This window comes from Capsella rubella, unplaced genomic scaffold (assembly GCF_000375325.1).
Source record: "Capsella rubella cultivar Monte Gargano unplaced genomic scaffold, Caprub1_0 scaffold_4, whole genome shotgun sequence".
Taxonomy (NCBI): Eukaryota; Viridiplantae; Streptophyta; class Magnoliopsida; order Brassicales; family Brassicaceae; genus Capsella; species Capsella rubella.
In genome coordinates, this window is record NW_006238920.1 from 14,842,392 (window position 1) to 14,861,169 (window position 18,778).

Sequence of the window (18,778 nt, forward strand, 5' to 3'; positions counted from 1 at the left end):
GTTTTGGAGATTAAAACCTGCGATCTGTGGACAAGAGACCTTAAAAAATTAAAAAATAAACTCTAATTATTTTAGTACAGCTTTCGTAACAAACTTGATTTTGACAATGTGATGACAATATTGGTTTAATTGTGACAATAAATAACTGAAGAAGTTTCATACATGCTCTTGTTTGGTTTGGTTTGGTATAAACTATAAAGTAAAACTATTTAAAGTGGTAGGGTAAAACCGTATTTGATTTGGGTTGGGTAAAAAAGAAAAGAAAAAAAATAGAGAGAGACGCAGACGCACGGACGACGGACGTGAAGCAAAAAAACCTATAAAAAGTCCTTTATTATATCCGAATTCAGATTTCTGGAGAATCTTCTTCTTCTTCTTCATATTCCATGGCCACCACCACCACCTCCCCTTGGCCAGACACTTCAACTTCAGCAGTCCCTGATGCTCCTTTCTCCTCCATGCCTCTTCCGTCTGAGGATTCCCACCTCCCCCTGGATCCCAATCCCACTTCACCTTCTCCCTTGCTCCACGTCTCCTTTAACCAGGACCACGCTTGCTTCGCCGTCGGCACCGACTCCGGCTTCCGAGTCTTCAGTTGTGATCCCTTTTTCCAGGTTTTCCGGCGCGATTTTGATCGTGGCCGGGGTGTTTCCCTTGTGGAGATGCTTTTCAGGTCCAACATCTTGGCCTTCGTTGGCGGTCAGTACCCTCCCAATAAGGTCATGATTTGGGATGATCACCCGAACCGTTGCATAGGAGAACTCTCTTTCAGGTCTCATGTTCGTTCCGTGCGCCTTCGGAGGGATCGGGTTGTTGTCGTTCTCGACCTCAAGATTTTTGTCTACAACTTCGACGACCTCAAGCTTATGCATCAGATCGAGACCTTTGCAAACCCCAAGGGTCTGTGCTCTCTTTCTCACGGAGCTGCTTCCATGCTCTTGGTCTGCCCAGGTCTGCTAAAGGGCCAAGTTCGCCTCGAGCATTACTCTTCTAAGAAGACTAACTTCATCATGGCTCATGACTCCACTATTGCTTCCTTTGCCCTCACTCAGGACGGCCTCTTCCTGGCTACCGCTAGTTCCAAGGGTACTCTCCTTCGGGTTTTCAATACTGCTGATGGCACCTTGTTGCAAGAGGTATTTTTCCCAATGATAGCCTTGGCCTTTCCCTTTCACTATGCTAAATTCTAATACTACCATAGCTCTTTCTATAAGACCCTCGCTTTAGTTAGCTGTTTAGGGCATATCCTTTTTTTAACTAAGATTTTATGTTTCTAAGAATCACATCAAGGATCACTCGGTATAAGAGTCTTGTGTATTACTTGCTATCTGTGACTAATTCTGCAGGTTCCCTGATTCCTCTGTGCTAACCGAGCAACCCTGTTGTTTCCCCCCCCATACAGTTTAAGCTATATGGAGACCTATTATTTCCTCACCGTTATTTTTCACATGGTATCTCTCATAGGAAAATGTGTAGCAGTCAATCTAACATTCCTCATTTACTTGATTCATAGCTTGTAATAAAACCACTAGTTTCGCAGCAGCTTCTCTTTGTTTGGAGATGGTGGTGCAATGATAACAGTTTGCTGTGCGTATATAATGTATGCAGCTTAGAAGAGGTGCAGATAGAGCTGATATCTATAGTTTGGCCTTCTCGTCAAATGCACAATGGTTAGCTGCCTCAAGTGACAAAGGAACTGTTCATGTTTTCGGTCTGAAAATCAACGCTGGATCTCAAGTGAAGGATACATCCCGAATGGCACCTGATGCAGTTTGGTCACAGTCAACATCTCTGTCATTACTCAGAGGTACATACCTTAAAACCCCAAACGAGTTTCTAAGGTAGCAATTTGAGACGTCATAATAATCATCATCTAACCTTGCTTGTTGCCCGGGCACAGGTGTGTTGCCAAAGTATTTCAGCTCGGAATGGTCAGTGGCTCAATTCCGGTTGGTTGAAGGATGTCAACACATAGTGGGATTTGGAGACGAGAAGAACACGGTGGTGATTCTTGGGATGGATGGGAGGTAAAGAGAACTGAAAAACTTAAAACCTTAATAGTCCTGAGTTGGATAAGCAATTTTGAGGGTAGGGGTGTTGTTTTGCAGCTTCTACAAATGCCAGTATGATCCAGTGCACGGTGGAGAGATGTATCAGCTAGAGTATCACAACTGGCTGAAGCCGGCTGAAACACATGATCAAATTCTCTAATTGCTTGCCATATATAAACAAACATGTCTGGTTTGAAGCGTGTGTCTCAGGCAGGCAGGTAAGGTAACGTATGTGGTTGCCGGTTAGGTATTGAGTGGTTAAATCTGGAAGCAGCAAAAGAGTATCTCTAACAGACGTACAGTATTTGGTCAACCACTAATTTAGTAAAAACTTTGGAAACTCTGATTAAAAAGGCCGGATTAGTTTAATTATTTTTTAGTTGATATATAAATAAACAAATATATTTAAAGTAAGGCTTTTCTTCTGTGCACTCCTAGTCCTAGTACTCATCAGAGAGAGTATCATATGTCACTGATGACGTCCTCCTCTACGCTCGCTTTGATAAACAAATAGTCTACAGAGGAATCGGAAGGATTTATCTTCTTTGTACTGCCATGTGTACGAATAATTTTTCTTTTAGATTAATCAAAAAAGTAAATCGTATGAGTATTTAGTAAAGAAAGTTTTATTCTTTTGCTTAAAAAGGCCAAATGGTATGAAAAGAATTTCACTTTTCCGTATTTGTTTAATCCTTTTTAATATATTTGACCAATAACGAAATAATTATTATCAGAGAGAGAGAGGATGGTGGAGAGAAGTTTCTGGAAAAAGTTAAAATGGGAAGAAACAACAATTTTAGAGAACTCGAATTGCCTTGGTCTTCTTCCTTCCTTATGGTCTCCCTCCTACTCCTAACTCCTCCTATAAAAGACGAGTCTCGTTCCTTTGTTCCTCTTCATCCCCATTCCAATTGCAGATCCAACAACAAAGTCATCATCTTAGTATCATCATGGCAAGTATCAAGGTTCACGGAATTCCCATGTCGACGGCCACCATGAGAGTCCTGGCTGCTCTCTACGAGAAGGATCTCCAATTCGAGTTAATCCCCGTCGATTTGAGAGCCGGTGCTCACAAGCAAGACCCCTTCATCTCCCTCAACGTAACCCCCCCCCCCCCCCCTCCTCTTTCTTTTTCTCCTTTACATTTTTATAATACAAGACAGATCTGACCATGTTCGCTTTTGTTTCTCAGCCCTTCGGTCAAATTCCTGTTCTCCAGGACGGTGATCTGACGCTTTTCGGTATGTTCCTTTCTTGGAATGATCTCTATTCATACACACTATACGTTAATTGATTTGATATATCATTAGTTAGTACATTTTGGTAATAAATATATATATATATATATATATGGTGGGTAACTCTGCAGAGTCAAGAGCCATCACACAGTACATAGCAGAGGAATACAGTGAGAAAGGCGAGAAGCTTTTCTGCCCTGGCTGCAAGAAGGTCAAGGCTGCCACTCTTGTCTGGCTTCAAGTTGAAGGTCAACAGTTTGACCCGATCGCCTCTAAGCTTGCCTTCGAGCGTGTCTTTAAAGGCATGTTCGGCATGACCACTGACCCTGCCGCTGTTCTAGACCTCGAATCCAAGCTCTCTAAGGTCTTGGATATCTACGAGGCCAGGCTCTCCAACTCTCTGTTCGTCGCTTGTGATTGCTTCACTTTGGCTGATCTTCACCACCTCCCTGCCATCCATTACTTGATGGGCACCGACTCCAAGCACCTCTTCCTCTCTCGCCCCAAGGTCACCGAGTGGGTCAACAAGATCACTACCAGGCCTGCTTGGGGTAAGGTCATTGACCTCCAGAAGCTGTGAGCGCCTCTTGTCTTTTGGGTCTCTTTCCCTCTCCTCTACACCAAATAAACGAGTCCTCCCAGTGATTCTCTTTCTCTTTGCGCTTTATCAGTACTTGTGTTTTCAGCATTTTTTTATGTATCCTCATCTTTTGTGTTATTTCGTGTGGTTGTTCCATCTCATATATGTGTTAAACTTTTACATTTCACCAATAAGAGAGAGAGAGATTCGAATGTCATAAACCAATAAATAATGTAGACCCGAGGATTGCCATACTTGTCTTCTATATTTTTGAGTTTAATCAACTCACAAACAATATACTGTATATGGAAGGCCTCCCTACAAGAGATATCTGTTGATAGTTTTTTAGAATCAATCCTGACGTCGTTTAGAGTCAAGAAACACTGATTTCAGTATCCCAAAATTCGTGGAAATTAAGTAGACTCTCTCACGAGCCCCAACATATTCGTGGGATTAAGTAGACTCTTAACTCTATAATGTGACTGATTTTCAAAACTAGGAACATGCATCGTAATCAAAGAACCATGTCTCAGGAGAAATAAATAAGGTATGGGAAAAAATACAAAGGAAAATGAAAAAATATGCGCATCCAGGGAATCGAACCCTGGTCAGTACCGTGGGAGGGTACTATGATACCACTACACCAGATGCGCTCCTGGCAGAGTTTCTCTATATTCTTAATTTAATTTAGTACAATGCGCGCGGTTCTGTAGAATTGCTTCTGCCGGGATGAAAATACAGAGTAGAGAGCAAAGGATAAAGTTTCTTGTAATATTAATTTGTATCGATAAACAGAGTAGAGCAAGCAGCAGCTTTACTAGAGAAGTTACAGGGAGTCATGACGGAAACTCGTGGGGATCACGGGACCCAAGTCGGGTCACGAGGGCTAAAGAAAGAAGCGGTCACGTGTCCGTTCAAGAGCTTGAACGTTGCACTGTTGTACTTAACACATCTCGGCGTTTTATACTGATTAAGCGACCCTCCTTGGCTTATAATCAGATCCATCAGTTTCTCGAACGTTCCTGGTTTCACCACTCTTATCTCTAACGCCCCTATCGATCTCTCTTTCGTCCTGCATTGTCTGTAGATGTAGTCCAGCTCTTCTTCAACCGCCACGCAGCACTCTTGTGCCAGTTTCGGCTCCAGCTTCCCTTGGATCTCCCAGAAGAGCACGTAGTGTCCCGGCAGTGATGAAGTGTCCGCGTAGCTCGTGTACTCCGCCAGGAAGGCGTTGCTGCCAAGCTTCCTCTTGGCTAGCGTTATGCTCCTGTGCAGATCTTCTTCGTTGGTTTTGTCCAAGTCGATGCTTAGAACCACGTTTCTCCTGCAGATAAACCGGAATTGTGGTGCTCTGTTGTAGAATCCCGCCACTTGAAGAACGTCCCCGATTCTGTAACGGTACAACCCTGTTTGACCAGGAATCAATCATCAGCCAATCCCTAGAGCCTGAATAAAAACACCAAAAGGACATTTCTTTACCTGCGAAAGTTGTGACGACCAGTTCATAGTAGCGACCGAGTTTGACATTGACCAAATCAACGACTTCATCGCAGGGGACTTGCTCACCGTCGTCGAGATCAAAAGAGAGTGTCCCGTTTTTGCCGAGAGGGATAAACTCGAAGTAGCACATGTTAGGCAAGAGAGTGAAAACAACGTCGGATGGTCGGGAGAGTGGTTCCACGTTGACTCCAAAGTAAGTCTCAGAGGAAGCATACATCGGACAAACCAATGGAATCTTGCCTTGGCTAAACAACTCTAGTGCTGGTATGTATTGAGCCATCGAGCCCGTCACTACTGCTTCGATGAACTTTGCTTTAGGCCACAGCTGACATAGAATCCCTTTCCACGAAGAGCGTCTGCAGATCTCTTCGATCTCGCTAGCTAGCTCTGGATTCGGCGACGATAAAAGACAAGACATTGCGACTTGGCACCCTGGATCGGTGATCATGGGATTCAGACGACCTCTGCGGATGTCTTCACAGAGCTCACTCCATTTCTGCTCGAGATAAGAGATTGCACGGAGAAACGCTGAAGCAAAGACAGCTCCTAAACGCATCACTTTGTGGCGCTGAATCAGAGCGGCTAGTAGCTGACAGTACATGCTTTGGTTGCTGTCTTCACAAAGGATGGTTTGGATCGGACTGGTTAAGTCGTTGAATGGATCATACGGCCTGCATTGGAAATGCTTGCTCTTGTAGTAACTAGTGAGGACAGCTCTGATTGGTAAACCACAAGGAGTTGATGTTTCAGCCTTTACAAAATTTAGGTACATTGCTTTTCCTTTGTCAAGTCCAGGTATGTACCTGGTAAAGAACAAAACAGAGTAAGAAGAAGATGGTAAAAAAAAGGTAGCCTCAATGGATATGAAAGATTCTTGAGGTTTAGTGAGTGCTCTGAGAATCTTTGGTGGCGTGTGGATAAAAGATGATGGATGCAAACTTTTTAGTGCATGACATGATATCACTAATTGCCCAAAAAGCAAAATTTTAAGAAGAAAGCAAACTTATTTTTCTTCCATAGTGATGATTTTATTGGTACCACGGCCAGTACCTCTATGAGTGGTAAATGTAACCAGATTCCATATGTGTTAGTGGGGTACAATGATTATAAAACCATATTCAGAATGAGGCTTATCGATTGATAAGCATTTTTTTCTTCTTCCACGTCTATAGATTAGCTTTTGAGGCAAATCCATTATCCTACAACTACAGGAACTGTCCTAGTTAGTGGTTCTTTTATGGAATATGGGATCAGCCACTTTGTTTTTTTTTTGGGGCATGATGATAACTTTTAAAGTAAATATTCATGTCCACACAAGGTTTATTTCCTTTTAAGCTTTCAAGATATCAGAAAGCAGAAAAAGAGCGCCCAGGAGGATGTTGAAGGCGATAGAAAATGACAGGACTTTTTAAAGAGAAATCAAAGGAGGGGTTTACTGACTTGTTCATAATCGGAATAATAAGATTGTAGAGAAAAGTTCGGCGATCAAGATCTTCAGAAATGGTCGGCATTAGTTTTGGTTCTCCAGCAGAAGTCCCAGAGCTGCAAAATGCAAGAAAGCAATTACATAAAACATGGAGCGCACACAAAGAGAGGATGCAGCAATTAAGAAAGATCCAGAGAGAAACATAAACTGACCTGCATAATATTTCAGTAATAGGATGGCCAGTAATAAGAGAAGAGTCTTCTCCATTAGCAATTCTCTGAATGTACGGATAGATATCTTTGTACGTGATAATTGGCACAGAGCGTTTAAACTCCAGAATGTCCTTAAAGCCTTTCATGTACTTACTCAAGTACTCTGTCTCCTTGTTTCTTTCTAAGATCCCACATAAAATGTTATCTTGAACTTCAGCAGCTTTCGAGGTGATCCTCTCAAGCTCTTTTAAAGCATTTTCACCTTTGTAGTTGTAATCAAGCTTCATTACATCCATTTTTCACCACAAACCAAAGATAAAAGAAGAAGAAGAATACTAATAATAAGAAGAAGAAGAAGAAGAAGGGAGGTAATGAATGCCTCAGGACTCAAAGCAAGGAGGTGTATTTATAGTGGGTTTAGCCATATTCACATACCCAGAAATGGATATTAACTTTGTCCTTGCAATATATCAGTTAAAGGGTAAAAAGAAGAAGCTCAGTGCTGATATCATCAATTATGCAAGCTTAGCTTCAAGGACAATACGTATACGAAAAAACATGTACTTAATGACACTAACAAAACAATATTGCGTAAACACATAGCAGCTTCTCCCTACTTTTTACTTTGTAACAAATCAAGCATATTAGTGCCACATAACACCTCTTCTAGTCATTAGCAGAACCGAACCTTAATGGATATGAATTCCTCAACAGCCTAAGTTATGTTACATATACTAAAGAGTCATTCACAGTTGTGAAGATACTTTTTTCAGCATGAGAATCGGGGAAGCCATCTCAACCATCCATTTTTCAATAAAAAAGGGACCACATCATCAGCCACTTTCATGATGACCAAGCTTTTAAACAATATGATGCGTTTGGTGCTCGCCGCATCTGATAATTAGCGAAAGTCCACCACTAGCTAAACAATTGCTGACGCTGCTGTGTCCCTCGGGAGGAAAAACTCTAACCAGACATTGTGGAGGCTGTTGGGGGTGGATTCTTTTTCTATATGCAGAAAGGTTAGTGACAAACAAAGCATACGAAAAAGCTACACTTGGGTCTCTCTGTTATTTTGGTGACTCAGTTTAGCATATAATGTATCGCACTATTAACCCTTTTTGGAGTAATCCATGCATGGTGATTCACTTCTCACCATTCTCAAAAAACAAACAAAAGAGATCAAGTCTTTAAAGTCAGCTACTATTGGTTCACAGCCTTATCCAGTCTGGATTTGTTCCCTCTTCAGATTTCCTTGTCTAAAGCTGAGTTTTAATAGCACAGCATCAATAAGACGTATATATCTTCTACCTATGTGGGTTTTTTTAAATGTGAACCATGTACCTGCATATTGTAGAGAGAGACCCTGTGAACCAATGTTATAAGGTGAACAAGAGAAGTTGTGCTACAAGAAAATACTTGGCTGTTCTAGTGTCACTATCAAACTTTTGACTAGTTGTATTTTCGTGTGCAAGTTGTAGAGTTGACATATTTATTCTTCCTTGGCAAGTTGTGAAAAGGCTAAGAACTTCACTTTTCTGAGCGTTTCCGTGTTAATGGAATCAACAATCAACAAAAAAGAAACAGACAAAGCTGTTATCAAATAATAATAATAAGTTGTTGATGTAAGGCAACTTTAGATTCATTGGATGTAGGACACTGTCATATGTATCCAAGACTATGTAACCACCGAGTCTTATCTTATTTATTAACAGAAAGAAAAGGAAATGAAGATGACTCAAAATAAGTAAAAGAAACAAAAATAGATAGACAAGGTGAAGCAAAAGCTTAGGAAAAAGATCTCATGTCTTCCTATTTCCGGCGTCAAGCTTTCATTGCCACCACCAACCAATGTTTTAACAGAGACACTTCTCTACCAATACTTAAACAGAAGCATCACGAGACCATAAATGTAACTGCAACTGAAAAACTCTTGTTTACCTTCTTTAGGCAATTATCAACAGAACACAAGGACAGACAGTGACTATAGACCAACGAGATAAAGAAATCCAGATGTAATCCTTTCCTAGTCACTGTGGAGGTCAAGGAAACAGTTGTTGTATCAAAAGTCAAAACATTGTGTGTGTGTGTGTGTTTTCCTTATCACAGATGAAAGACGCTATTTTTAACAAACAAAACAACTAGTATCGATGGTGAAGTGAACATGGGCAATAGTAATCATTCTTGGATTGAATTTTCTTGGTTTGCGCACATCAGTGAAAAACAGGAGAGTAAAGGATAAGAACGTTTAAAACCATATTGGTTGTATTAGACAACATGAATCAGGAAGAAGGAGGTAACAGAATGACCTCTCGAGTCCTCCTTTTATATGGTCGTTTTTAAATTCGCTTCCTCAAGATTCAGCTGGATCCTATCCACTCACACATTGGATTGGACTGGCCTTGTTCAAGTTCAATGCCAAAGAAGTTACTAAAAGAACAACGACAAAAGGGAAGCTATAACCATGGATTCCACAAGGTAAGAAAACAGAGCACAGTGAAAGCTTAATACATAAATTAGCATATCTGGAGAGAGAGAAGATTTTGCACTAGGATAGGTACATATTCTACACCAAGGTCAAATCAAGGAAAAGCTAAGAGAACCCAGTTTGAACGATTATAAACTACGAGATTTAAATGCTTCTTTTTTTTCTTTTCAAGTACAGGAAGATTCCCGGAAAACAAATTTGTTCTTTCTGAGATGAGAACTGTCTCATTCTTTTCCTCGGGACTACTTTACTTTCCAACCCATGACACTCATTGTTACATCGTTCAATCAGACATCTCGAACCTTGTTGTAAACCCAAAAATCTTTAAAATGTAAAAAAGCGAAGCAAAGATCTGACTCACCACCATTGTGAAGCTATTGGAACCAGAGTCGTGAAGGCGAACAAGATTGAGATGAGAACGACCAGAATTAATAGAGATTTCGTACTTAAAAGACATTTTTCAATAGATATAAACTAAGAAACCAAAACATTAACCACATGTAATTTGAAAAACTCATATATAAAAAAGTTAAACTGTTAATTCCTTAGCTTATCACTTATCAGTTATCAATAAGTCTTGAACACAAGAAGAAAAAGAGAGGGCATCATAAAAAGGGTCACATATGCTTTTTGTGTCTTTGGGAGTTATTGTCTTCTTTGAGTTGGTAAGGATTGTCTGAAGGCGCAAACCAGAGACCCATTAGGATGATTAAGTGTAGACACAGTAGCATACCCGAGGAGGCTGGTGTTGATGGATACAAGTTCCAACAGAGCTCGATACCAACGAACAAGATCAACCTTTTTCAGTCAAAATAAACAATAAGAAGACGGGTGTGAGGGTTTAGTTCTTTTCTCACTGTCGTTACAGGTAAATAAACCGGCAAGGAAATTACCGTAGCCAAGTGGGAAACAGTGTTCTCCATAGCAGATAAGGCAGCGAATAGAAGTACCTGTTATGATCCTCATATGAGTATTTCGTTTGAGGCCAAGAATGTATGGCAAATAAAAACAATCAGTTATTTCTGTAATACCATGAGTAGAACTGGTAGTGCAGAGATCGAGCACATACAATGCCGATGAAATTTCCAACAAACATGGCCGTGACAATATCTGTGAATCAAGTTGAATTAGTATAAGTATAGACATACATGAATTTAAGTTTGTTCAAAAAAAAAAAATACATACACAAATTTAATGCTATAAAGACGGTAAAGCTTACGTTCTTTCGTAAGAATCAGTGAGGTTGAGGCATCACTGAACGAGAGTGACAACGGAAGTGTCAAGAAGAAACGCCTAGAACGCATAAAGCCTATTATGCCACCTTCATACCTATGAAAATCAACATATTTGCTATAATCAATCCTAAAGACACGATATGGACTGAGGTCTGTGGTAGAACAAAATTGCGCTGCTTTGTGAGAAATCATTTGGTGCTTGTACTTACTTGCACCATTTATAATTTGCAAACACCGCAAGAAGACAAAGGTGAACAATGAGCAAGCATACTGCAAATTCTTTGGACACAAAAATTCGCTCTGGTACAAATTTGAAGTTAACAGACCTGTTGAGAGCTCAAACGAGAGTTAGACCTAAGAAGATATCAATCAGCATGTTTATTAGATTCAATGGGAGAGGAGAAGAGGATACCAGAAGTGAATAAAAACACGTCCGAGATCAAAAGCGTTGGCTATGTATGAAACCGGATATGTTATCAGAAAGGGCAATCCCACGAGTATCTGTATAACCATTCATGGACCAGTTGAATGGTACTCCTTGCATAATAAAAATTAAAATTCGCTGATACTGCAACTCACCTATTTACATTGGAGAAACAATTAACAAGTTTCAAGCTTTCCATGGATAACCAACACTAGCAGGAGAATTGGTGAACAATGGGACTTTAAAGAGATAAAGTGAAACCTGAACAAGAGCTGCACCAGCCAAAGCTGACACCACTCCAACTATATGCATGGCCTGTGAAAAGTAAAAAACTTCACATATGAAGAATCAATGATAGAATAATAATAAAGCAAACCCAAAAGCTAATTCTCTTCCTCGGACGTATATACCTTAAGTAACAGAAGTAACAAAGGTGGAGCATACAAAAGCACATTCATCTTTATCGAAACAGCTCCACTGTATTAAAAGAAAAGGTAAGCAGACAAGTCGATTTCAAGGATAGAAAAGAAAAAGAAAGTGTTAGCGAAAGCAGCAATCTTCTTACCTGAAAAAAACCATGCCAAGATGCCATTTACGATAGAGAAAGAGCGCCACTGACGCATGTAGGAGAGTCATGGCAAAACAATCATTAAAAAGACGGAGAACAAAAATTGAATGTATCCTCTTGGATAAACATAGTAGACTTAGCGCCCACCATGGTACCTGATATAGGTAAGCATTCAAGGAGAAACATCATTCCTGAATTCACTAAAATCACCAGAATATGTAATTACCAAATTTATAGTCACCAAAAAGATATATTCATGAACATCGTAAATGGGAGTACGAGACAAGGAAGTAGGAAGACGTCTACTCAAAACTCTTCATGAAAAGTGAAAAGAAGTAAGGTTTCATATATACCACATCAGTCTTCACATAGATGAAGAGGACGATGGCCAGATTGACAATGTAGAGAACACCAAACAGTATCTGCAACATGTAAGAGGAGATAACTTAAGCGAAATGTCAAAGAGAAGTGAGGGAGAATGAAAAATCCAAGTACCTGAGCTGAGTAGACTTGTCCTCCAGTTAAGTTCTGCACTGCAGAGTACACATAGAGGAAACCGGCCGGATAAACCAATGGCCCTGTATCACCTTTCAAGTTCCCATAGTCTCTCTCTCCCCCGAGAAACCCACTCACCTGCCCCAATTTCAAAACTACCAATTAAATGTTTCAGTAAAAGACCATTGTCTCAGAGATCCGAACACGAACCAACCTGTGACATGTAAGCATCCCAATCGATCTTTGTGTCTGTTATACGAAGACGAAAAGAAAGGTCAATTCAGATTAATACCATTGCCCAGTGCACATTTGGAGAGACACGGAAGCAAAAGTGTGAGCTATTAAGATCTCACATGGAACATATGCGATGATAAGTGCCACCAGGATTGCATCAGCAAAAATTAGAGCGACTGCGAACGTAATTGTCCGGTTTTTGAAGATATCGGACCGAATCGTCTCCTTCCCGTGCCGACGGCTACGAGAAGCTCTCAAACTCGCCGCGCCCGCCATGGAAGGGAGCAGAGCAAATCGCAAGCAATGTCTACCGAACGCCGCGTAACAGACAACTACTTTCATTCCAATCAGACTTCTTTCTATAATTAGCCCAAATCAAAAGTACCCATTGGGCTTATTGTCTTAGTCGGTGTAAAGCCCAGTTATGATTTGTTTTTAATAACTGAAACGATAACTAAATAGTAAAACAAGTATCGTCGTCGTAATCATCATCATCCCAAAAATAAATGCCAAATATCAGACATGGAGCTTATATATAGTAAGCACGTGTCCACACTTTTTCACAAAGCCGATTCATAACAATTAATTAGCATTCCACGTGGACACATCTCTATAAACTACTCGCCTTGTCTTCTGCCCACGTGTCTCTCTCCATGCCTCTTCGGTTATTCTTTAAAACGATCAGTTCCTGATTATTCTCTTTTTTTTACTTGACTAAGCTTCGATCTTCCTTGTCATCATCATCATCATTCTCTCATCTCTCAATCTCAATAGTCTTTGGTTCTTTTCCGTTCTGTTTTCGACGTTGCAATGGATTCTCAGGACATCAGGTACCGTGGCGGGGAAAACAAAGACGCCGCAACGACTGCTATGGCCGAGACCGAGAGGAAAAACGCTGACGACAGCAAAGGAAAACGCGATCAAAAGAGGGCGATGGCGAAACGCGGTCTCAAGTCTCTGGCGGTAGCGGTTGCGGCTCCTGTGCTCGTGACGCTCTTCACCACGTATTTCCTCGGCACAAGCGACGGCTACGGGAATCGAGCTCGGTCCTCGTCATGGATCCCACCTCTCTGGCTCCTACACACCACGTGTCTCGCGTCGAGCAGTCTCATGGGATTGGCTGCGTGGCTCGTATGGGTCGACGGTGGCTTCCACAAGAAGCCTAATGCTCTGTATCTTTACTTGGCTCAGTTTTTGCTTTGTTTGGTTTGGGATCCGGTTACGTTTCGGGTCGGGTCGGGAATAGCAGGGCTTGTTGTGTGGTTGGGTCAATCTGCGGCGCTGTTCGGGTGTTACAGGGCCTTTAACGAGATAAGCCCGGTCGCTGGTAATCTGGTAAAGCCTTGTTTGGCTTGGGCTGCTTTTGTAGCCGCTGTTAATGTAAAGCTTGCAATCGCGTGAGAGATCTGTAAACGCCACCGTACGTGTTTGTAGAGAGAGAGTCAGTCATATAAAGCGTGTTTTTTTTTAATGATCAGTGTTTGTGTTTTCTTGTGATATATACATAAAAGATCTCTTCGATCCAAAATGTTCTTCTACTCATTGTGGAGTAACAGACATGAACATGATATACTACAGAAATAAATATATTAGTTTTTTTTTTTGGTTTAGTTCTCCTCCATACCTCTTGCCAACAAGTGTTAAGTAAAAAGATGCAGAACAAATTATAATAACAGACAAACTAAACGTTTAACCAAAAAAAAAAAAAAAAAACAGACAAACTAAAACGACCAAAACACTTGTTGTAATTGTTATGGGCCTTTGACACTGTTTACTTTCTTTCCGAACCAATTTTCAAGGGCTTTTCAGTTAGTGTTAACACAAATATCAGGCCCAATAAATTTTAGAGACGTGATGTAAAGTAGAAGGGATTATTAAAAGAATATAAAGAAAAGATGTTGAGATGAGGTGCTGCTCGAGTGCTTTCGATTCACCCTCGGGTCTCGTGCCAACGGAATGGCCGACTGGCCGTACTTATCGTGCAACAGTCTCCGACCCATGCCCATCCACGTGTTGTAAACGGTCCAATAGATATAAAACACGTGTCACACGACAGCTGTCCTTGCGGTGACTCGTCTGTCTCACAATCCACCAATCCCTTTTGCCTAAAGCTAAAAAAAAAAAAAAAAAAAAGGAAAAAAGAGGAGGAGCATGTCAGCAACATGCCACGTGGGCCTACCAGTCTCAAATATAGTAGTCAGTGCCTTTTTAAAAGACAGAGAGGCTCGTCTGTAACGGCTCAACGTTTAGACAATGGCGGAAGATGAAATAGTAGTCGAAGAAGAGCAATCACCGGAGGTGACTCCACCATCTGATTTGCCTTCGTCTTCACCGTCTTTACTAGTCGGACAAGACGATGACATGGAGCTAAAGCACTTGGAATTCATCCAAGTCGCGGCAGTCTACTTCGCAGTCTGTTTCTCCACCCTCTACGAGTTCGCTAAAGACAACGCTGGTCCGCTCAAACTCGGTGTAGAAAACATCGAGGCTTCCGTCCAGACCGTGCTCTCCCCTTTATACGACAAATTCCACGACGTTCCTTTCAAGCTTCTCCTCTTCGTCGATCGTAAGGTAAATAAATTTAATGCGATATGGTTACTTCCCTTTATTAGGATAGCGACGTGATTTGTTTGCTTTTCAGGTGGATGATGTCTTCTTCGATGTAGAGCCATACGTTCCCTCCTTGGTGAAGCATGCCTCTAGCCAAGCGCTCACGGTGGCCACAGAGGTGCAACGTGCCGGCGTCGTGGACACAACCAGAAACATCGCGAGGACCGTCCGGGAGAAGTACGAGCCAGTGGCGGAACATTACGCAGCGACGCTGTGGCGCTTGCTGAATCAAGTGCCATTGGTCCCAGATATTGCTCAGTTAGTGATCCCGACAGCGTTTTACTGGTCGGAGAAGTACAACGATGCTGTTCGTTACGCCAGCGACAGAGACTACTACGTGGCAGAGTATCTACCCATGATTCCCATCGAGAAGATCTCTGATATTTTGGAACAAGATCAGTGTCGAGCTGACTACTTGCACTAATGAAGCATTACATGTACTCTGTTTTTCTTTCCTTTCTGCAATTTTTGCTATTTCAAGTTGAAATCTTTCTGTAGTATTTCATTAAGGAAAACAATTTGCCTTTTCAATAGCAAGAGACGAGTGTCCTCTTCACTTGTTATACAGACGTAATACGCAGAGAAACACTTCTAGTTTTCTAGTAAGGAGAGTGTCTGTTTTTCTTGCGGTTTCGTGGAGGCTTAACTACCAATTCACTTGAAGTCCAAGACCGGTTAATCTCGGTAGGATTCTCCTCCGACTTCCAGCAACATAGACGCCCATCTTCACCGCCTGTCCATCCAAATAACCCTGCAGCGCCTCCATACTCGCATGGCATCTGCAGAACGCTCCTTACTACATCTATGTGGCCTCCACCAAGAATAGCTTCAGCAGAACCGACTGATCCAGGCCCTTTACAATTCACCGGAAAATAACCAATGGTTCCTGCACAGGTTCCACCGATCAACCACAAGTCTTCACCCCCCGGACAATGGCAATCAACAAAGTAATCAACCTGTAAAGGAGCAATGAGAAAGTTTTAAATCGTTAAGTAACCATCAGGCTTTTCATTACAAAGGAAAGAATGAGATTGTTACATTATCTTGAGTCCAGCTATCAGATGCGAGTTCCCGAGCTTTCTCTAGGTTGATTTCACACCTTTCATCTTCCCAATTCCAAACACTAGAACGGAGTAAACATATTAGAGATGGTGCAATTAACAGACTACAGATTGAAAGGAGTGCGTAAGAGACTACCTAAGAGTTTCTATATGAGTGAGACACCAGATCTTGTTGTAGCAATCCCCAAAGAAACCTACTTTGCCAATTGAAGTTCCTACGTTGATCACCTGAAGAGTGGTCAAGGCAAAGAAATGGTTTAGTACCGTCATACATGCTCTCAATTCGATACCTTAAAGATAAGAAACTTACAGATTCCAGATGATCAGTCTCATTGATATCACCTTCAGTGTTAAAACGACATATCAATCCGTCTACGCAAGCTGAAAGAAGCTTGTTTGGGTGGTTAGGAACAAAGTGTACCTGTAATTAGGAACACCCACGCAATAGAGTTGAGTTCTACGGACTAACAAAAAACTAGTTACGACTCCAGAGAGAGCAAAAAAAAATAGAAACATGACAGAGCAAGAAAAGTAGACCACACCTGAGTGACATCGTCGTTGTAAGATTCATTTAAACAAGCAACTTGCTTTGAGTTTCTCCAGTCCCACAGAAGAAGCTGCACCATCACTTGAGATTCAAAATTGGCTCTTTCTCAAAGTGTACTCCTTTAAGAAAAGATATAGAGATAAGGAATGTGGATGCGTAACCTGTTCTTTGCACCCACCAGCCAAAAGATGATCAGCAGCACCACCATAGGAGAAGCTGAAAATCTCCTGATCATTACCAGCATCAACACACGAAACCTGAAACACCCACGACCAAAAAAGCATCAAGTTAAACATTACAAAAATCAGATCATGACACTAAAAAGAAAAGAAAAAAAAACCTGTTGAAAAGTTCGAGTGTCCCAAGATCGAATGGTCCCATCGGAGGAACAGGAGTGCAAAAGGTGAGGAGACGCGGCCGAGCCAGAGGAAAACGCAATTTGATTGACGGTACCGGAGTGACCTTTACATTCGCCGTAGTATTGACCAGTGACAGGGGAGTAAAGCTTCACGGCGTTGGTAGATAACGAAACCGCAATAGCTGTCCAATCGAATCTGTGGGAAAAAAACAATCTTCTCAATAATTTTGGTAATAGAAAAAGTAGAGCAGAGTGGCTTACTTTGGGACAATTTGGAAGACGTAGTCGGAGCCGAAGTTGGTCTGGATAGAGTTCTTGAGCCCAAACATCTTCACTGAAGAAAGTTGAGGATTTTGCAACTCCAGTTCCATCTCAGACGCTTCTTCTTCTTGTTCCATCTCGTTTTCGAGCCAATCAAAAATTGAACTGATGACGACGAGGGTTTTAACGGTTTTAGGGTTTGTTGATATCCAAACGAGAGAGGAGGAGGAGGAGAGAAGTGAAGGATCCCATCAAACTCAACTCCCTCGGGAAGTAGTTCACTCCCTATAGGTCAACGAATGATATGGGCCCTTTTAGTAGCCCATTTATGACCCAACGCAACCACGGTCCATTAAGATGATTGTTTTAACCGAGTCCAATGTTGGCAGTGCATCCATGCAAACAAATGATGCCAACAATGCTTATTGATAATGATGTTCTAAAAGTCTTTTCGGACTCTGTTGTGTTGAGCATGTCTTTTGTTTTATAGCATTGTCTTCTTTCAGATACTCAACCCACGAATACATTTGATTGATAAAATCATAATTTTTTAAAGAAAAATTAAAACAAACCAGATAAAAGAAAAATTAAAAACATAATTAATATGCGTAAAGAATAACGTGATATTTTTTTTAGTGAATGGGACGCAATAATAATAAAAAGGCATATAAGCCACGTGATGGAAGCAAAAAGATTTAGTGGTTACAACAACAACAATACAATCATTTTATTTTATTTTATTATAGTTTGAAAACAAATATTAGAAAGGAAAAAACAAGGACTAGTATAATTGAATAAATTTGAGAGACTTTCGAATTTATGAAAGCTTATTAATTGCAAGCCAACAGGCTTGGCTCAACGGATACTCGGAAAATCATTTTTGAAGGTGATAATTATATGGCCACACAGCTTGTAAATGGAAGGGTAATCAATTTCAAGGTCTATATAGCTGGCTGCGGGAAATTCTTTATTGGAAGCAAAAGTTTGTCGGAATGGAGTTTCACTGGACACAACGGAGTAATAACAAAGTAGCAGATCGTCTCGCTAAACAAACATTTCCACCTTTCAATAAAATTATGTTCTTTAGACTTGGGCTCCTTCTTTCCTTGTAAAACTACATGTTTCAGGATCATTACCCAAACTAATCAATATATAAAGCTGTTAAAAAATAAAATAAAAAATTGAGAGAAATTCGAATTATGTCAATTTTAGGATGGCGCACTGATCGGATCTCAGATGTAAAGGTGTCTTGTTGACTTTTGTACAAAAGTAATATACAAAGGTAACATGCGCTTGTTTATTCCTTGTTGATCTTTTCTTCTGTCTCGATATCGTATATATATATAGTAGTAGTAGTAGTTTTATGATCAAAGGGATGAAATAATAACAATGCATATTATTGGCCTCAAACAAAATAAAAGACAAACAGAAAAAGAAAGGAATCTAAAAGAAAACACACAGAAACCGGAAAAGCCAACAGGAAGAGGTGT

General features: G+C 40.9%; 7 protein-coding genes and 1 non-coding gene across 10 annotated transcripts; 4 read left to right on the forward strand and 4 right to left on the reverse strand.

Moving 5' to 3' along the window:
• Positions 1 to 204: 204 nt before the first annotated feature.
• LOC17888600 (autophagy-related protein 18a) lies at positions 205 to 2,870 on the forward strand. 2 transcript variants are annotated; one of them, XR_002834463.1, is made up of 5 exons: positions 205 to 1,136; positions 1,609 to 1,807; positions 1,901 to 2,027; positions 2,109 to 2,269; positions 2,786 to 2,870. XR_002834463.1 is itself a non-coding variant. In XM_006294301.2 (4 exons), exons 1-4 carry the CDS (start codon positions 387 to 389, stop codon positions 2,209 to 2,211), a joined length of 1,179 nt encoding a protein of 392 aa, XP_006294363.1. In that variant the 5' UTR covers positions 206 to 386; the 3' UTR covers positions 2,212 to 2,482. The 2 variants fall into 2 exon arrangements, 1 of the variants encoding a protein (XP_006294363.1); XM_006294301.2 differs by lacking the exon at positions 2,786 to 2,870 and having other exon boundaries at positions 206 to 1,136; positions 2,109 to 2,482.
• Positions 2,871 to 2,909: 39 nt separating this feature from the next.
• On the forward strand, positions 2,910 to 4,146 carry LOC17889814 (glutathione S-transferase F8, chloroplastic). The gene is made up of 3 exons (XM_006294745.2): positions 2,910 to 3,151; positions 3,244 to 3,292; positions 3,421 to 4,146. Exons 1-3 carry the CDS (start codon positions 3,002 to 3,004, stop codon positions 3,867 to 3,869), a joined length of 648 nt encoding a protein of 215 aa, XP_006294807.2. The 5' UTR covers positions 2,910 to 3,001; the 3' UTR covers positions 3,870 to 4,146.
• Positions 4,147 to 4,451: 305 nt separating this feature from the next.
• On the reverse strand, positions 4,452 to 4,522 carry TRNAG-CCC. The gene has a single exon. It is a non-coding gene; the product is annotated as a tRNA-Gly (tRNA).
• Positions 4,523 to 4,612: 90 nt separating this feature from the next.
• Positions 4,613 to 7,393, reverse strand: LOC17890038 (putative indole-3-acetic acid-amido synthetase GH3.9). Its single transcript, XM_006293826.2, has 4 exons — positions 7,008 to 7,393; positions 6,810 to 6,911; positions 5,349 to 6,172; positions 4,613 to 5,275 (listed from the first exon to the last, which is right to left on the reverse strand). Exons 1-4 carry the CDS (start codon positions 7,301 to 7,303, stop codon positions 4,728 to 4,730), a joined length of 1,770 nt encoding a protein of 589 aa, XP_006293888.1. The 5' UTR covers positions 7,304 to 7,393; the 3' UTR covers positions 4,613 to 4,727.
• A 2,592-nt stretch (positions 7,394 to 9,985) lies between these two features.
• LOC17890265 (dol-P-Man:Man(5)GlcNAc(2)-PP-Dol alpha-1,3-mannosyltransferase) lies at positions 9,986 to 12,767 on the reverse strand. 2 transcript variants are annotated; one of them, XM_023784783.1, is made up of 13 exons: positions 12,571 to 12,767; positions 12,432 to 12,466; positions 12,218 to 12,355; positions 12,076 to 12,084; positions 11,720 to 11,877; positions 11,565 to 11,631; positions 11,416 to 11,469; positions 11,143 to 11,231; positions 10,940 to 11,056; positions 10,715 to 10,824; positions 10,527 to 10,605; positions 10,389 to 10,445; positions 9,986 to 10,293 (listed from the first exon to the last, which is right to left on the reverse strand). In XM_023784783.1, exons 1-13 carry the CDS (start codon positions 12,725 to 12,727, stop codon positions 10,113 to 10,115), a joined length of 1,251 nt encoding a protein of 416 aa, XP_023640551.1. In that variant the 5' UTR covers positions 12,728 to 12,767; the 3' UTR covers positions 9,986 to 10,112. The 2 variants fall into 2 exon arrangements, with proteins under 2 accessions (XP_023640551.1, XP_006294178.2); XM_006294116.2 differs by having other exon boundaries at positions 12,076 to 12,144.
• Positions 12,768 to 12,953: 186 nt separating this feature from the next.
• On the forward strand, positions 12,954 to 14,061 carry LOC17889605 (translocator protein homolog). Its single transcript, XM_006294974.2, has one exon. It carries the CDS (start codon positions 13,262 to 13,264, stop codon positions 13,850 to 13,852), a length of 591 nt encoding a protein of 196 aa, XP_006295036.1. The 5' UTR covers positions 12,954 to 13,261; the 3' UTR covers positions 13,853 to 14,061.
• A 556-nt stretch (positions 14,062 to 14,617) lies between these two features.
• Positions 14,618 to 15,592, forward strand: LOC17889417 (REF/SRPP-like protein At2g47780). Its single transcript, XM_006296416.2, has 2 exons — positions 14,618 to 15,022; positions 15,093 to 15,592. The coding sequence occupies exons 1-2, from the start codon at positions 14,705 to 14,707 to the stop codon at positions 15,483 to 15,485; spliced, it is 711 nt and encodes a 236-aa protein (XP_006296478.1). The 5' UTR covers positions 14,618 to 14,704; the 3' UTR covers positions 15,486 to 15,592.
• Positions 15,543 to 17,524, reverse strand: LOC17888216 (WD repeat-containing protein 89 homolog). Its single transcript, XM_006295596.2, has 8 exons — positions 17,289 to 17,524; positions 17,010 to 17,223; positions 16,831 to 16,926; positions 16,665 to 16,739; positions 16,433 to 16,543; positions 16,259 to 16,350; positions 16,100 to 16,184; positions 15,543 to 16,017 (listed from the first exon to the last, which is right to left on the reverse strand). The coding sequence occupies exons 1-8, from the start codon at positions 17,423 to 17,425 to the stop codon at positions 15,661 to 15,663; spliced, it is 1,167 nt and encodes a 388-aa protein (XP_006295658.1). The 5' UTR covers positions 17,426 to 17,524; the 3' UTR covers positions 15,543 to 15,660.
• Positions 17,525 to 18,778: the final 1,254 nt, after the last annotated feature.

Coding starts and splice junctions, on each gene's coding strand:
- LOC17888600 (XM_006294301.2), top strand. CDS start 387: ATGGCCACCACCACCACCTCCCCTTGGCCAGACACTTCAACTTCAGCA. Junction 1,137..1,608: donor ATGGCACCTTGTTGCAAGAG/GTATTTTTCCCA, acceptor TAATGTATGCAG/CTTAGAAGAGGTGCAGATAG. Junction 1,808..1,900: donor ATCTCTGTCATTACTCAGAG/GTACATACCTTA, acceptor GCCCGGGCACAG/GTGTGTTGCCAAAGTATTTC.
- LOC17889814 (XM_006294745.2), top strand. CDS start 3,002: ATGGCAAGTATCAAGGTTCACGGAATTCCCATGTCGACGGCCACCATG. Junction 3,152..3,243: donor ACCCCTTCATCTCCCTCAAC/GTAACCCCCCCC, acceptor TTTGTTTCTCAG/CCCTTCGGTCAAATTCCTGT. Junction 3,293..3,420: donor CGGTGATCTGACGCTTTTCG/GTATGTTCCTTT, acceptor GTAACTCTGCAG/AGTCAAGAGCCATCACACAG.
- LOC17890038 (XM_006293826.2), bottom strand. CDS start 7,303: ATGGATGTAATGAAGCTTGATTACAACTACAAAGGTGAAAATGCTTTA. Junction 6,173..6,809: donor ATTATTCCGATTATGAACAA/GTCAGTAAACCC, acceptor GTTCTTTACCAG/GTACATACCTGGACTTGACA. Junction 5,276..5,348: donor GGTCGTCACAACTTTCGCAG/GTAAAGAAATGT, acceptor CTGGTCAAACAG/GGTTGTACCGTTACAGAATC.
- LOC17890265 (XM_006294116.2), bottom strand. CDS start 12,727: ATGGCGGGCGCGGCGAGTTTGAGAGCTTCTCGTAGCCGTCGGCACGGG. Junction 11,632..11,719: donor CTTGGCATGGTTTTTTTCAG/GTAAGAAGATTG, acceptor CTTTTAATACAG/TGGAGCTGTTTCGATAAAGA. Junction 10,825..10,939: donor GCAAATTATAAATGGTGCAA/GTAAGTACAAGC, acceptor TGATTTTCATAG/GTATGAAGGTGGCATAATAG.
- LOC17889605 (XM_006294974.2), top strand. CDS start 13,262: ATGGATTCTCAGGACATCAGGTACCGTGGCGGGGAAAACAAAGACGCC.
- LOC17889417 (XM_006296416.2), top strand. CDS start 14,705: ATGGCGGAAGATGAAATAGTAGTCGAAGAAGAGCAATCACCGGAGGTG. Junction 15,023..15,092: donor TCCTCTTCGTCGATCGTAAG/GTAAATAAATTT, acceptor TTTGCTTTTCAG/GTGGATGATGTCTTCTTCGA.
- LOC17888216 (XM_006295596.2), bottom strand. CDS start 17,425: ATGGAACAAGAAGAAGAAGCGTCTGAGATGGAACTGGAGTTGCAAAAT. Junction 16,740..16,830: donor CTGGTGGGTGCAAAGAACAG/GTTACGCATCCA, acceptor GTGATGGTGCAG/CTTCTTCTGTGGGACTGGAG. Junction 16,351..16,432: donor AGACTGATCATCTGGAATCT/GTAAGTTTCTTA, acceptor ACCACTCTTCAG/GTGATCAACGTAGGAACTTC.